Source organism: Nyctereutes procyonoides, unplaced genomic scaffold (assembly GCF_905146905.1).
Source record: "Nyctereutes procyonoides isolate TBG_1078 unplaced genomic scaffold, NYPRO_anot_genome, whole genome shotgun sequence".
NCBI classification, from domain to species: domain Eukaryota; kingdom Metazoa; phylum Chordata; class Mammalia; order Carnivora; family Canidae; genus Nyctereutes; species Nyctereutes procyonoides.
The window spans coordinates 233,045-250,302 of NW_026575023.1; the positions used below are offsets into that span (position 1 = coordinate 233,045).

The window sequence follows — 17,258 nt, forward strand, 5'->3', positions numbered from 1 at the left end:
CAATGAGCATTTTTTCATTTCCATTGACCACGTGTATGTTTTCTTTGAAAAAAATACTGTTTTAATTCCTTTGCTCATTTTTAAATTGTGTTATTTGTTCTTTTGCTTCGAGTGGTATGAGTTCCTTTTATATTCTTTAAATAAACCTCTTATTAGATATCTGGTTTGCATATATTTTCTCCCATTCTATAAGTTGTTTTTTCATTTGTGGATGATTTCCTTTGCTAAGCAGATTTTTTTTTTTAAGTTTGATGTAGTCCTGAATTACAGCTTTAAGTGGAAGAAAATAAAAATGACAATTATATATAAAACTTCTCTCTCCCTTTCTCTTTGTTGTAAGTTTTTCTAATGATAGAAGGATCCTTAATAATGAACTGACAAAATCATGAAATGATTTTTATATTCAAATTACCTCTCTAAAATGATTTAATCATTTTAATGCATGTTTCATTGAGTGTACTTCTCAAAATAGGTTGCACCACAAAAAACGATTCAAAAAAAAAACACATGCTTATTTTTCACACATACTACATGTATATCACAGACTAGCTGATGGATCTACTGTACATTTTCCTCACTCTAGGATCTACACTGATGAAGCAGACATCATATGGAACACTGCTTATTTCCAAGGCAGAAGTTAAAAAAGAAAAGGAGGTGAAATTAGATTAGGTTCTGAAAGCTTCCCTCAGGAAATAAATGCATGCTTCTCACCCTTATTTCACAGCACAAAACAAGTTACTTCGAAGAAGTAGGCAAGTTCAATTTTACCAATTTTCTGTGTGAGAATCCACCAAAAGTTGTTAATAAACAGCACTAATGTTTACCAGAGTTTATCCTTCTGATCATCAAATATTTGGTTTTCTATACCTTACATTTCAAAATACACACACCATGTCCTCATCTATGTATCTATCCTCTTGATGGATAGATATAGATATATAGATAGGTTATATATTATGTATTTCAAACATTATTTTTGGAAAATACTGGTTCCATTCGCGTGTGTGGGGAGGGGATAGGATATGAAAAATAATTCAGTTTCCCTCCTTCACATAAGGTGTATGATTTCTATCCTTGACCAAGACATTAGTTTCTTAGGCATATGACAGAAATAAGAATAGTCAGATCATCACATGTTAAATAAATATAAAATCAACTATTTGTTTTCTCCAGTTTATTTTTTATTATTTCCTTCTTGTTGTTTTTTATTCTAATTCCAGGTAGTCAACTTACAGTGCTATATTAACTATATTAACATACAGTGCTACATTAGCTTCAATATAGTGATTCGGTAATTCCATAAAGATCTACTATTTTTTTACATCAATTATAAAATTGCCTCTATCATAAACATGTCATGCTGGGTATAGTGTTCATAAAATCATGACTGCAAATAATCAAAATTTCTTTTTCACTGAATATGGCAGGCTCTTAGCCACTGTTCCTCATGGTACAAAAGTGGCAACTATGAGGCATAACAGCATCATTTTCCCCATTGTTGTACAGCTAGAATTTCTTTAACAATAACTTTTATCAATTTATTTTTTTAATATTTTATTTATTTATTCATGAGAGACACAGAGAGAGAGGTGCAGAGACACAGGCAGAGGGAGAAGCAGTCTCCACACAGGGAGCCCGACGTGGGACTCGATCCCGGGTCTCCAGGGTCACACCCTGGGCTGAAGACGGTGCTAAACCACTGAGCCACCCGGGCTGCCCACTTTTATCAATTTCTTACAAAAGTAGTTTAGCAGGACATAGGCTTCTAGAGTGCACATTTCTCACAGGCTTAAATGTAGAAAAGGCGACCAGGTATTTTATAATTCCAATGAAGACAATTTTAAGTGTGAACAAAATGTTACCATTATATGCACCAGGAAACTGGGATAAAAAGCATGATCCAGGTAAGGAGTTCTATCACTTCTCTTCTGGACATTAACTGTCCTAAACAGCTACTATGGACCTTAAAGAAACTGAATGTTATTGAAACCTAGAACTTTGATCACTTTCAAATGCTTGATATATATTGATATATATATTGATATATTGATATATACTATTAGCTCTTCTATCATCCATTATTTTGATATAGATTACTAGGTTTCATCACTGAAGTGTTTGCTATCTAGTATTATGTTGTAATTAAATTACTTATCTCATTTTTGTTTTAAATTAATATATAATGGAGAAATAGCATTGAAAACCATTAAGAATACTGCTAGCACTCATAAGTACATCACTGAATGCTTGATGAGTCTGGCACAATTCCAAGACCTTTCCCTTTATTAAGTAATTTAATTCACACACCATCTTTATGACTTTAGATATAACATTATTATCTTCATTTTACATACAAGGAAACTGCCTCAGAGTGATTAAGTAATTTATCTGCATGACACAGCTAACGAGCAACAAGAATGGACTTTGAATGCAAATAGCCAGGTCCAAAACTTATTCTTCACCATGGTGTACCATCTAGTGGAGAGGGTGGAAAAGGTGAAGGTAGAGGATGGAGGAAAATATATTGACTATTTATCATTGTAAGTACTGCTTTATGGCCTATCCAGATAGGCACTTGATCATCATAAGCAACCTTATGAGGTAAATGACAGTGAGACTTGTTAAAAGATGAAGATTATGGTCATGAAATATGAGTGTCTTCCTGAAGTTACACAACCAGTAAATTTACTAATATGGTTAAACACACACACACACACACACACACACACACACACTTGAGAAACTGTTCAATGTCGTGTCTTACTATTCATTAATATTTATTCCAAGAATTATATTTTAGATATTTATTATTGTTAATTAAAAAATCAATTATCGAATATACAAATTTATCTTTCATTAAGATAAAATACAAAATGCAATAAAGGATTCAGACTAACAACAAATATGATATGGTACATATGTGTGGGGCTTGTTTTGTTTCATTCAAGAATATTAACTGAGGGCAGCCTGGGTGGCTCAGCAGTTTAGCACCACCTTCTGCCCAGGGCTTGATCCTGGGGACCCAGGATCGAGTCCCACGTCGGGCTCCCTGCATGGAGCCTGCTTCTCCCTCTGCCTGTGTCTCTGCCTCTCTCTCTCTCTCTCTCTCTCTGTGTGTCTCTCATGAATAAATAAATAAAATATTTAAAATAAAAAAAATATTGAGCACCAAATACGCTCAAGTAACTTTTCTATATCAAAGTGGAAAAACTCTGTCTGTCTGTCTCTCTCTCTCTCTCTCTCTCTCTCTCTCTCATTCTATTTTAAAATAACAATCAGCACTTACGTAGTGTCTTATGTGTACCAGGTACTCTTCTAAACAGTTAATCATGTGAACTTGTAACAATCAAGAGTTAGGCACTATTTTCCACAGTTAACAGAGCAGAGACTGATGCACTTAGATTTTGAGATCTGTGTGCTGTCACATAGCCAGTAAGAAGCAGAACTGGGTTATATACACTTTCAGTCCCAGTCCTATACCTGAAAGCACTTTCTAACTATGACACAATGGCACACATTGAACTAATATTCAATTATATCTAATATTTAAGAAACGAGACAGAGAATAAAGAAATGCATATGTAATATATCTGAGTATGATAAGTTCTAAGAAGAAAACATAAAGGAGATAAGAGATCAGAATGATGGGAAGAAGAAATATGATTCTGAAAGTAAAAGATATATGAGCAAAAGCCTAGATAGAAAGCCAGATATGTATCTGCTTGAAGAAGATTCTTCCAGATAGAGGTAAATCAAGGACAGAGACCCTGACGGCTCATCACATCCAGAGTACTTGAAAAATAGCAAGCAGGCCCATATGACTGGAGCAGAGTGAGTAACCACAGCATGGTCAAAGACATGACCAAAGAGACAAGGGCGGTATGTAACGAGTAACCTTCTAGAATATGGGAGAGTAATTTGGATTTTCTTCTGAGTTGCATATGTACTTGTTGGAGGGTTTTCATCAGAGCAGTGACATGATATAATTCAAGTTTTAAAAGAATCAATCTGGCTTCTGTAAGATAAACAGACTCTCGGTAACAAGTAAAAAGATAATGCAATAATAAATGATTTCAACTATAATAACAAATTCCAATTTCTATTGATACTTGGTGATACTGTGGAACATGTATGGGCTATAAATACGGCTGATCTGAAGTATAGTATATTTACTATTTTGCTACATACACAGTGGGTGGTTAGTGAAGACCCACGTAGACCAATCTTTACATTAGAAGTGATAAGGATTTGAAATAGGATGGTAAAGTTCAGTGAGAAGATATATTGTGTATAGAATAAAAGGATTTACTGATTGAATGTAGTACAGACAGGGAGAAATTCTAGAGAGTTAAAGCAGATTGATAAGCTAAGTTTTTAGCTCATTAAAGAATTAGCTCCATGGATTCTCCACTGATGGAGAAATGTTGATTATCTTGTAATCACTTGCTGAGTGTTGGTGTCTTCAACCTTCCAAATGAATAATCATGAGCCAAGAACAGGGGCCCATCTGAAAAAAAAAAAAAAAAACACTACATCACACATGCATTATGTATTATAGTACTCCAGAGGTTAGTCCCTTCTTTTAGGATAGATATGGCGTTGGATGACATGAGTATTGAGAAGAGATATAATCTGGCAGAGGGGATATGGTGTTATTGTGTACAGAAGTGAAGCTAAGCTGAAAATCCAGATTTTTTTTCTGTTATATGACAGTAGATCCCCAAGAAGAAATAGCTTGAAATTAAGTATTTTATTGAAATTGTACTTACATATTTAAATCATGACATATATGAACCATTAATTTAAGTTAGAATAATTCTATTATTAACAAAGTTAGTCTAAGAAGACATTATGTTCCCCTGAAATTAATACAGTATACGTTAACTAAACTGATTTTTTTTAAATTCTTTAAAAAAGGAGACATTATAGGTATGGAATGCCAGAAACACTGATTAAAAGTAAAAGCAAATCAGTACATTTCTGAATCTATTTTTTTATAGTTATAGAAAAGAACATTGAATTTTTTTTCCTTCCCATTTGAAATGAAGCAGATTTTATTTTAGCAATCAACAGCTCAGGGTTTGTGGTTGTTCTTGCTGTTTATGTTCTTCTTATAACGTTGAGTTAAAAGGATTCCACACAAAATATCTCTTACGGCAAAAGTAGTTTCTCAGGAATTTTAGTGCGAAAGCTCTTTGAAATTTTCCTGTGAGGAGAAGTAGCATATCTTCTGGATGTCTCAAGATTCTCTATTAAGGTCCTTATTAAATTAAATTCAGATTATGAATGGATCTTGTTAAATGAAGGTAATGAGAAATAGATAATAAATACATATTCAATGGCACATAGACCAGTATTGACAAATGAAGGACTCAGTTATGCAGCCATTCAACAAATGTTTTGCTAAAATAAATTACAATTATATTACATTTTTATTTTTAAGAAATCAAATAACCAATAATTGAAAAGTCAGAAATGCCTAAATATGAAGTAATATTAAACGTTTATTTTGGAGGCAGTGAAAATGTGTAATAAGGAAATTTAAACTGCAATAAGAAAAAAGACAAGTGATAATTAATACACGCTTTTCCCAAAATGATATTAAAATGATGAGTTTATAAGAAGGCAGAGGCACAGCATTCTTAAGAGGAAGATCAATTCTCAAATAAAATATCCAATTTGTTGAGGTAGTAGGCAGTTCAAAATACATCTCTCTAAAAAAGAGAACTAACTTCTCATAGGAAAATAAATGAGTGTGACATTCATAGGCTTCATGTGGTGACAGACTGGTGGGCTCGGGTTACTTAGCTGAATCCCAGTAGATCAACAGGGATTGAAAATTACTTGATGACTGTCAGTTTAAAAATCCACTAATAAAATATAACATACTAATGTTACAGAGCCCAAAAAGTTTGCACATTTGAAACTCTTAAGTGGGTAGAGAATTCATCTTGGCCTTGCTTCCTAAATTCTCCAGAGGTATCTCTGCCTTCAGTTAAAGCCTGAAAAGCTGAGGATATAAAGCATTTAGAGGAGATAATTTCTACTTTAGGATATTGCCCTTTACTGTTAAGAGATATCCTCTGGATGATCCGTCAGTGTGCTGGGACTGCTTATAACTGGAGGAGGTTTCTTTTTTTTTTTTTTTTTTTTAATTTTTTTTATTTATGATAGTCACACACAGAGAGAGAGAGAGAGAGGCGGAGACATAGGCAGAGGGAGAAGCAGGCTCCATGCACCGGGAGCCCGATGTGGGATTCGATCCTGGGTCTCCAGGATCGCGCCCTGGGCCAAAGGCAGGCGCCAAACCGCTGCGCCACCCAGGGATCCCTGGAGGAGGTTTCTAAAGTCTCTCTCAATTTCTGCAGTAAAAAGGAAAATCATCCACTTGGACTCAGCATCTTGCTCATGCCTCTATTTTGACTCATGGCATATTATCTTCTGTTGGACTATTTACGTGTGATTATCCATCAAAATACAGAGAATGTCTGAAGAGGACAGAACATATTTTGGGGGGTTTGGTTTGATTTTCATGCTGGTGTTCCCAGGGTCTGTTACAATGGAAGATTGGTATTCTCCAATGTATGCGAAAAAAAGAAAGATAAACGAGAAGCAAGGAAATAAGGAAGGAGGGAGGAAGGGAAGAGAAAGGTGATGTTCTAGGATTCTGCGCTTGTGAGATATTCTTGTAGGACCTTGATCAATTGAACACACTTTTAAGGATACTATCACCTTTAAACAATGATTGGCTCCAAACCTTGGAGATCTTATCATGTAGCCATGCAAATACCACAGCTTTCACAGCAAATGGTAAAATGCAATGTAAGCATACATAAATCTAAGATCACTCACATTTATGTATAATTTGGGACCGCATGGAACTTAGATTCTATCATTACACAAATTCTAACAAAAATATAAATTTTGTCACTGCTATAGTCTATGTTGTCAAGAAGCACAGACATGTATTGTGAGGATATTAAAAGGTTTAAATGATATCAACATTAGTTTCCACTTTCTGCGATCTTGTACCTTCAGACCTCTTGCCCTGAAGCCCTGAGATTAAAAAAAAAATGGAATGTTTATTTCTTAATATTGCCTTAAATTACTCCTCATTGGTTAAATACTAATGTTATGAGTTATAGTACAGGAAAGAAAGTTGTTACTAGAACATTTCGAGCACTAAAGGTCTATAAAAGGAACAATTTAAAAAAAGTATGTTGCATTTAAGTAATGTTAGGATCACAGCAACATGTTCAGTAATGATTTTGATAGTTCTTTATCAGGCTACCCAAAAGTAGCAGTATAATGTTAATCTGGACAAGGTACATGCTTAAAATATAATTTTTTAAAATTTCTTTAAAAACAAGAATCAAAGAAAACATAAAAATACCAAAACAAAACTATGTCCCTGAAATATGTATGTAAGTGCAGGCTTTAATCCTTTTTTGTTTGAACTGTTAGATCATGAAAGAACTAAGAATTCCTCCATCATGAACTTCCTGATAACTTCTACACTCTGCTCATCAGATTTTGTCAAGAGTTTAGCTGGACTAAGCTATTGCTGCTTTGGCATCTGTTTTGTTTGACCAAGCAGCCTGCAGTGACCTCCACCTGACATGAGACCTCTGACAAGAACATGCCCAAGATAGCAGCCCTCAGAGTCACAAGTAAATGTACATTCCGATATGACTTTTTCAACAGCCCTTGGGACTAACAATCTCCCGTTTCCCGACAACTTTTATGTGCCCCTAGGATAAGACTTCCTTGGGGCTTACCAAAACCTCCTCTTTTGGTTTGGATTGACTAACTGAGCCTTAATACAGGAACCCCTAGTGCTCCAATCACAAACCCTAATAAAGGCATGTGCCCCAGGTCCTGTGTATCTATATCTGTACCCCGTCTTCTCTCACCTCCCACTGGAGCTCTCTGAAGCCTGCTGGATACTTCCGCCAGAACCTGTGAATTATTAATAAACTTCTCTATCTTCATTTCTCTTGTGGTCTGTTGTAGAACCTTGGCTCACCATCTGGCACCCTGCGTTTCACTTAACATGTGTTCATTTGACGGATTCATAATAGGTTTATGAAAAGAAGATTGCCTTGATTCATCACAAGTTCAAATAGCAAAATCCCTGTTAAATTAAACCTAACTGAAATAAAATGGTAATGGAATATCATATTCCTTTGACCTATAATACCACATTATATTTTGTTGTACTCAGTTATATACATCTTGTCTAACCCACGTAGATTGTAACCACATTTGATAGAAACTACAGTATATTTATTACATAATTATTTTGTTTTGTTACATAAACTGTGTTGTCCAATAAAGATTGTTAGAAATATATGGGTATATGCTTATTACTTTAAGGTTCAATTGTGTCCTAAAGATGTGCCCAATGATTTATATTTGATTTAAACTGTTTTTTTTTTACTTACTCCCCAAATATGGGTAATACACACATACAGAAAGAAGAAAAAATTAACTTCAATACTCTTAATACAGTGTGAAAACTTTGTTAAACCTCCCTTCATTTTATAGTTTTTAATATATTTAAATGATGTGAACATGTTTATATTATTATTACGTTTGTAGATTTGAATTTGTTAGCAACATTCTATTTAATTCAAGGCAATGGGCCATAGGCATTTCCTCATGGAAATATCTGCTAGAAGATGGTATTTGTTCAGGTGACTCCAGACATAATTTAACAGAATACACATAATAGTTTATACTTGTTTTGTAAATGTTATTTATGAATAGTTTTCTAGAGTATACTAATTTTTCTCTACTATATGTTGATGTGCAATGCTTATATATCCATTGGTATCATTCATGGTATATCATGGTATAAGTACCCAGTGCATATCACCTGGAGTATGAGAGTTGGATATAGGATGGCAGAAAGTGATAATACAAAGATGGTCTCTGTGACTATACTTTCAAATTCTAATGCTTCTTAACCTTTTCAGAAAGGAACCATAAGGACTGTCATAAAAAATGACTAAAATCTGACAGTTAGAAAAGTATTAATTATTTTTCCACATCAGTGGAACAATATTACTGATATACTGCCACTATCTAAAATACGGCACTCATTTACAGAAAACCAATCATGTGGCAGATACGGTGCTATATTTTTCACATTTACACTAACATAAAAACTCTACTCCTGAAAGATAGATATTTAGTGTACTTTGATTTGATATTTACCCTACCTGGAAAAGCAAAAATCTGAGTAGTTAAGTAACATGTTAAGATGATAAATCATTAATAATTTGCAAAGCTCAAATGCAGACACAAATGCCTGACTTCTATGCATAAACTACTGCATCACATTGCCTCCCATGGCATTATCTATTTGTTAAATATAGTAAGTCCAATTTTGCTGAGGGAAATCTAAGTCGGGGAGATGATACTAAAATATATTAAGACCAAAGTACACTGATTCTTTTGAAATTAGAATTGCACTGTATTATGGAATTCCCAAGTATATCCAAAAAAAGGAGGGGGCATTGAGGCTCCTCTAGGCTCATAAAAATGATTATATTAATTACCCCTTTGGGGGAGGAATTGCTCATCTCAATTTTATAATTTTTAATGATATAAACATTTTGAACAAATTTGTTGCTTAATTTATTATTAAAAATACTTCAAAGATATGTTTAATTTCTAGGTTTGAATATGCTATCATATGTCTGTATATAAAAAATAGAAAAAATGTTTTGGAACTTTTTTATATCAAATGGAAGGGAGGTAGATATCCTTCAAAAATAGCCCCTTAAATAAAACAGATGAACATAGGGGAAAGAAAAAAAATTTAAAAAGAGGGAGGCAAACCATAAATGAGACTCTTAACTGTAGAGAACAAACTGAGGATTCTTGGAGAGGAGATTGATGAGGGATGGGCTAAATGGGTGATGGATATTAAGGAAGGCACTTGTAATGAGCTCTGGGTGTTATATGTAAGTGATGAATCACAAATTCTACTCCTGAAACTAATATTACACTATGTGTTAACTAAATAAATTTAAATAAAAGCTTGAAATGTTGAAAAAAAGAGAAAAAAAGAAAAGAAGATGGTGATGGAAGATGCAAAAAAAAAAAAAAAAGGAAATAGCATCTCTGTTCTGAAACACATTGTTTGTATCAGAAGTTGGATGCCCTGTCCCAATTATGAAATTAAAGAGAATGTGAGAATTTGGACTAATGGAAGCTATTAGTATGTGTCAAGTGGTAGTGTATAGTAAAGAGCAAAGACCAGGACATATATTGATCAGTTCAAAGCTTGATTCTAACATACAATAAGTCCTTCATTTTAAGTCTCTGTGCAACTGTTCTTCCTTTATAAATGAGTAATAATACTCTAATCTTTTTTCTACAGAAAATGATAATAAAGTGCAGAGATACTGGATTACGTCTAAAGAGAAAGTAAAAGCAATCAGATTCATATTAAAATTCTTTCTATGTGAATTCAAAGCTCATAAGCTTCAATTATATCATGCTCACAATGAGAAATAGGAGGAAGAGGACTGAAGTAGAAGGAAGGAGAAAGGGGACAGGGATGGGAGAAAAAGGTGAATGATAGAGAAGGAGAAGGGGAAGAAGAAAAAAAGAAGAGAAGGAGGGGGAAGAAGGAGAGGAATGGAAGAAAAATGAGATACTGTCATTGTATACACATGAAATACTGAAAACTTCCATGAGGATATTTTAAGACAGATGCCATTCTCATTTTACAAATGAACAAATTGAGGCATATGTATGCTTAGTTGCATGCTGCCCAAGGTAAAATATTAAAAGTGACAATATTAGAAATTAAGAATTCTCAAAATTTTTAACTCAAGTATTAAAAGCACATTTTTTATTCAGTCTGACTACCTTATAATTCTCTCTCCTATTTTAAAAACTGATATTTTGGGGATCCCTGGGTGGCACAGCGGTTTGGCACCTGCCTTTGGCCCAGGACGCGATCCTGGAGACCCGGGATCGAATACCACGTCGGGCTCCCAGTGCATGGAGCCTGCTTCTCCCTCTGCCTGTCTCTGCCTCTCTCTCTCTCTCTCTCTGTGTGTGACTATCATAAAAAAATAAAAAATAAAAACTGATATTTTACCATTAGAAGGATTGGAGAATTACTGAGTGGTTTCTTTTATTTATAAGTAGCCTTTTTTTTTTAACACACAGTGTTTTATTAGTTTCAGGTATACAATATAGTGATTCAACAATTCCATGCATCACCCAGTGCTCATCACAAGTGCATTCCTCTAAGTAGTCTTTAAAATGCTTTTTAGAGTTTTGACATAGAGCAAATAAAATAATAGGAGAGAGAGGGCTCTTGAGGTCAAGTTCCTTGGATAAAAGATTAAAGAAAAAAGAATGGGAAGATATTGGAAACATTTATCAATCCTAGCTTTTCGAGTTCTTGCTGTGCTCTTGAATCATCAATATATCACTAGATAAGCTTCTGACATTTTACAAAATAGAAGTGAGACAAAGATAGTGAGCAACTGAAAATAACTCATTGTTAAAGTTTTAAAAATTGCTTTCCATACATGTTTTATGTTCCAATCAAAACAAGAATGATATTTACATTCTAAATCAGCTCTTCATCTTATCACCCTTGATTAGTCATATTATTTTAATCACATATGGGATATAACTAAATTAGTTAAATAAATACCCCCCTCTGCATTGTCTGTCTTACAAAAAACCTGTTCACTTTTTATAATCAGAACATGACTGTCAGTAAATTATACACTAATACAGAGTTAAATCCTACACATTTTGGCTGGGAGCAACCTAGGAAGAATTCTGGCATTTAGTGAAACCATTTGATCAAATGTCTTGTTCTGTGAATATATTTCTATTTATTTCAATAATAATGTGATTTAGAGAATAGTAAAAAGTACTTTCAAATCCTCCTCCTTCATTTCAAAACTATCACTGCTAACCATGAGCGCATTGTTAAATCCCACATTTCTTGAACAGGTATCATTTATTCAGTACATATTGGTGGAACACTTTTTTTGATGGTGTTGCTGTTGTTAAACATTTTCATTGTGTCAACTACTGTTCTGGACGTTGGAGAGATAGGAATGAAAAAAAAAAAAACACTAGAACCCAGATTTTGTGAAGCTGGCGCACCAGGAATAGGCCAAATTATAAACAAAAGGTAAAAGGGAAAATAAACAATATGTTAGATGGTAATTAGTAGTAGTAAAGCAATAGAACAGGAATGGGTAACAGAGAATATTGGTCGATTTTACAGTCTTAAAAAAGTAGTTAGCAAAAGCCCCCAAAGAAGAAGTGACAATTAAGCAGAACTAAAGAAGACACTGAATAACTTTATGTAGGAAATGATATTCTCTGACACGGTTTAGCAGGCTAGTCCTGGTGGCTACATAAGGAATATACTGAGGATGCTAAGAACAGAAGTAGAGGAAAGATTTAGTGCTAGCAGTAGAGGGTGAAAATATGTCAGTTTGGATATATTTGAAAATATCACTGAGAAGATGGATTGTATGTGCGGTGTGAGATTAAGATATGAGTTACGATGCCTCTAAGTGTTTGGCTTGAGGTATTTGAAGGATGTAGTTGCCACTTATTGACTTGGGAAACTCTGTGATAAAATTTGAGGGTAAGACCAAGTGCTCGGTTTTAGATACAGTAGGCTTGAGATGCCTAGTAAACATCAAGATAGATGGATAGGTAGTATATAAATAGATACATAGACACATAGGTAAGTAAATACCTAGATGTGTACATATTTAGACAAGTGGATTTGCAGCTCAGGAGAAAAGGAGAAGGTGTAGTTACATATTTATAAGTCATCAATAGATAATATTTAAAGCTATCAGACTCAATAAGGTGAATGAATAAAGATGGGGAGAAGTTCTGATAACTGAGTTAGTGACAGTCCACGCCCAGTTAAGTCAGATGATGAAGCAGCAGCGAAAGGAAAGGAAGAAGCAATGAACTGAGTTTTTAAAATACGCATCTATTGTTTTGAAACTCACATAAGAAAAGTGTTTTAAAGAGGGGGGCATGCTTATCAGTGGCAAATGTTGCTGATACACTAAAGTATTGACCTTTGGGTTCAGCAAGGAAATCCAACATTGCCTCACTGGTGATCTTGGCCAGTTCAAACTCTTGACAGTTTACAAAGGAAAATGCCTGAATGGAGTAGGTTTAGGATAGAATGAGAAGAGAGAAATGTGGATAGGGAATATGAAAAGGATGAAAGTTATTAGAGAAATGGGACAGAAGCTGAAGGTAGTGAGGGCAAGAGGTTTGGGTTTGTTTCTTTGTGGTGTGTGTGTGTGTGTGTGTAATACTAAATAAAAGAAAATAAATAAATAAATAAATAAATAAATAAATAATAAAAATACTAAATAAAAGGACATGATTCAGTATATCTTCTTTAACCCCAGGAATTCTATGAATGTTTCTGTTTCATGACTATCTTCAGTAGATATCTTGCCCATTTGAAATTTAAGTTATAGGATCTGGATGCAAACTAAATTTCTACTATTACTAAAATACGTACATTCCACTCACGGTATTTGAGTATTGATATATGACCAAAGCATTATGACAATCATGTCAATGGACAATTATCAAGAAATAAAATTTAAACTCTGTGCTGGTATTACAAAACTCATCACTTAATTTTCTCTTGAATATTTATGCACATTAATTTTATTACTCCAAATGATTATTAAAACTAAAAATATATACCTTGTCCCTGTTGTGTTCAAGGCACTATGCTAAGCAGGTTACACATACTATTCCTACTTTTCACTCTAAGCTTACAAAATAGATTTTATTAACCTATTTTCTAAATAAAGGTCCTGTTGATCAGCAATTCATTCACTTGCCTGAGCCTTGATAAATATGATTGATGCAGCTGGGATTTGGTCCAGATATACTTAGTTCCAAAGTACATGACCTTTAACTTTTACTGCTTCATAACACAATACTTACTAAAAGACAGGGACTAAGTCATAAGCAACACTTATTTAGTATACTGAGTAGAGCCAAGTACAATGAAAAACATTTCACATGACCTTACTGTCAATATAGCTGTTACTTTGTCTAAGAAAACCAGTATCTCAAACAGCAAACAAAATCAATCTTTCTCATGTTTACAAATTCGAACTTGTAGGAGTCATGGAGCAAAAAAATGTAAATTAATTCAGTTTTTTTTTCTTTTAAATGTCTTTCATTGTTGAGTTAATTAATCAAATGACAAAACTAAAATGAGGCAAAACAAAATCCATTTCTGACAAGTCAAACACCTCTATGTTGCAAGTTGTACATCATATGGTGTTCATTGTGCAATAAAGGCCATTGTGGAATCCAGAGTAATCCCCTAGTTGGCCTAGTGAGTTTTCCCAAAGGTTTCCCACTGGAAATCCAATTACCAGGACTCTTTTTTTTTTTCAACCAGGACTATTCAAATGTAAGCAAAATTTCTAAATCAAAATTCCTAAGCCAAATCCTTATCTCTAAAGAATGCTGGCTTTCTGCATGCTTAATTTTTTTTTTTTTTTTTTTTTTTTTTTGCAATTTAAGTAGTAACTGGAAATGTAAACCTCCATGTTTTACTTTCAAGGATAATCTCAATATAAAAAATTTGATGTAGGGGGAAAATAATTAGCAGCCCATTAGCAATTTCTCGTTACTTTAAGTTGTATCTCGCATCAAATCAGAAAGGGCACAAAAACCAGTCGCAGTCTAGAATCTTGGTGTATGGAAATCCTTGATCAGTTTAATATCCACTCCATTCAGTACCTTATTTCCTTTAATTTAACTGTATTTTTCTTATAAGTTTTGAATTTTTAAGAGTGAGATAATGCAAATGTAAGCAAATTCTGGATGATTTTTTTGTCTTATTCCTGTATGATATTTAAAAAATACAAAAACTTTATTAAGATATGAAATAGAAGTAAGTTATAACATGCATGAAATTAATAAGTTAAAATTCTATTATTAGTATTATATATTTCTCATTTATATATGACTAGTGGAAACAGAAAAAGAATGTGATTTAGAATTGCACAGAAATAGTTCTAAATCTCTTGCATTCCACTTATGACCTGTGTGAACTTGTAAGAGTTCTTTATCTTTTATTTCCATCTGTAAATAACAGTTAATATTACTCAACTAATAGGTTGGTACAGTGTTAGAATTATTATTATTAAGCAAGAAATTATGTATCATCTACAATTAGAAGCTGTAAACATTTTGTCTCTGTCCCTTTTATCTGGAAACATAGCTAGAGTATAGTTAAAGGAAATCAGCAGTTGAATTTTATTTTTAGAACAATAGCAAAACTTTTTTATAATGTCTTTATAGCAAAATAAGTGAAAATACATCATCTTTAAAATATCAATCTTTCTCAAAAAATTAAATTACTAGTGACTTTTCAAACTTAAAAACTGAAAATATTTGAAATACTGTATTCACATATGTATATCCACAATGTTTGTTTATTTTATTTATTTATTTAATTATTTATTTATGTGTTGATTTTCTAACCCAGCAAGTGCCTATCATGCCTGAGAGAAACGTCTGTGATGTGAAAATAAAAGTGTAATGTATTAAGCAAGACTTTTCTTTAGGAACTTAAATACTGTAACTTTGAAATAAGTAAAGTTTTTGTAAAAAGTGAAATGTTCCTTTTTCAGATAATTAACTCTAAATAACTTTTAAATGATTAGACTTTACCATATACGCTAAATAGCATTTACTTCAGTAAATTTAATGCCTTTTGCTTGCTATTTTCTAGGAACACTATAAAACTGTGATAATTTGAATAAGTAATGAAGTGCATGGAGAGAAAAACCTAGAGAAATTTTGTGATGTAGGCTTAAGAAGTTGAGCAAAGGAAATTTTGGACAATGGTGACTGTTAGCAAGAAAAACAGAACCTAATAATTATTAGCTACCATTTAAACTATGAAAGATGCAGTAAGTATCTTCCACTGAAATCATATACAATCTATGCTACCATTCATAAACCTAACATTAAAAGCAAGGAATATATTTTGATACAGACTTGTCAGCATTAAATCGAAAAGTAAAAATCTTTGGGACAGATAAGAAAAATTTAATGAGCAAATAGAACTTACCTTATCCACAATGCATATCTGCTTTCTGGTTTGAGCATCAAGTATTTCAATCTCAAAGTGCACAGTTTTTGAATGTTTAACTACTGGAATTGATTTCAGAGGGCCCGCTGAGAGCACAAGTTGAGACAAACACTGAAAGTTTCTCAGGTCATTCTTCAATAGGGACCGTGCAGCCCCTCGAGAAAATACTTCTCTCCTGCGATCCGAAGCCAGGGACTTATGCCTCCTGAACATGGTGTGAACTAGCAAGAGAATCTGTCATGTCAACAGAAGACACTTGCAAGAGCATTGCCTTTGCACCAGTTTAAATACTGCTGGTGAAACCGGGAAAGGTCAAGTGCCATGCCATTCCAAGAGTTCAGTTTTATTTAGCAGGCTTGAAAAAAATGATCTATTTCTATCTGTAACACGCTATTGTAAATTGTGGCAGCGTAGAGGATTACTTTACCAGCCTTCCAGTTATTTCTTGCTTTCTCCTTTTATCTCTGCTTCTTAATATGGTCACTAGTATCTGAAATTCCAAAGCAAAAAAAAAAAAAAAAAAAAAAAGAGAGAGAGAGAGTAGAAAGAATTTTTATTATCTCTGAATTCTGTATACACTAATCTCCAAACACACATATTATTATTCACAGGTTTCCATTTAAATGTGTTTAAAATCAGTTTAGGGCTATCCTAGAGACAAATTTAAAAACTCCTGGGGCATTATTACATAAGAAAATTTTTATAAATGCTGTCAAGATAAACACTTGTGCATATTTCAATTATAGATATAAATAAATATAATTATTAAATAATATATAATAAATGTAAATAAATATAAATATTAAACATGGTACATATTATAATCCAATACAAATATTGTATAGTATATATACAAATGTGCTATATATATGATATAAATGGATGAATTCTTCACTTTGTACAGGGAATAGAAAGATGGCAAATCATCTATGAGATTAGAATATGTAGAAAGCAATTTTATAACTGGAAGAAAAAGAAGCAAATCTCCTTTCAACATTTCTGTATATTATAAACTGCTGGAAAACCTTTGAATTTATATAGAAAGTCAGTGCTAAACCCCATATTTACCACAACACTAAACTATGGCAGACTGAAA

The 17,258-nt window shown here is 33.2% G+C and overlaps 1 protein-coding gene across 1 annotated transcript in view; it reads right to left on the reverse strand.

Annotated features, from left to right (window-relative positions):
• Positions 1-16,506, reverse strand: part of TECRL (trans-2,3-enoyl-CoA reductase like) — a 95,063-nt gene extending 78,557 nt beyond the window's left edge. The window contains exon 1 of the mRNA XM_055342680.1: positions 16,142-16,506. Within this exon, the coding sequence (XP_055198655.1) occupies positions 16,142-16,375 (234 nt within the window). The 5' untranslated portion in view covers positions 16,376-16,506. The remainder of the gene's footprint in view (positions 1-16,141) is intronic.
• Positions 16,507-17,258: the final 752 nt, after the last annotated feature.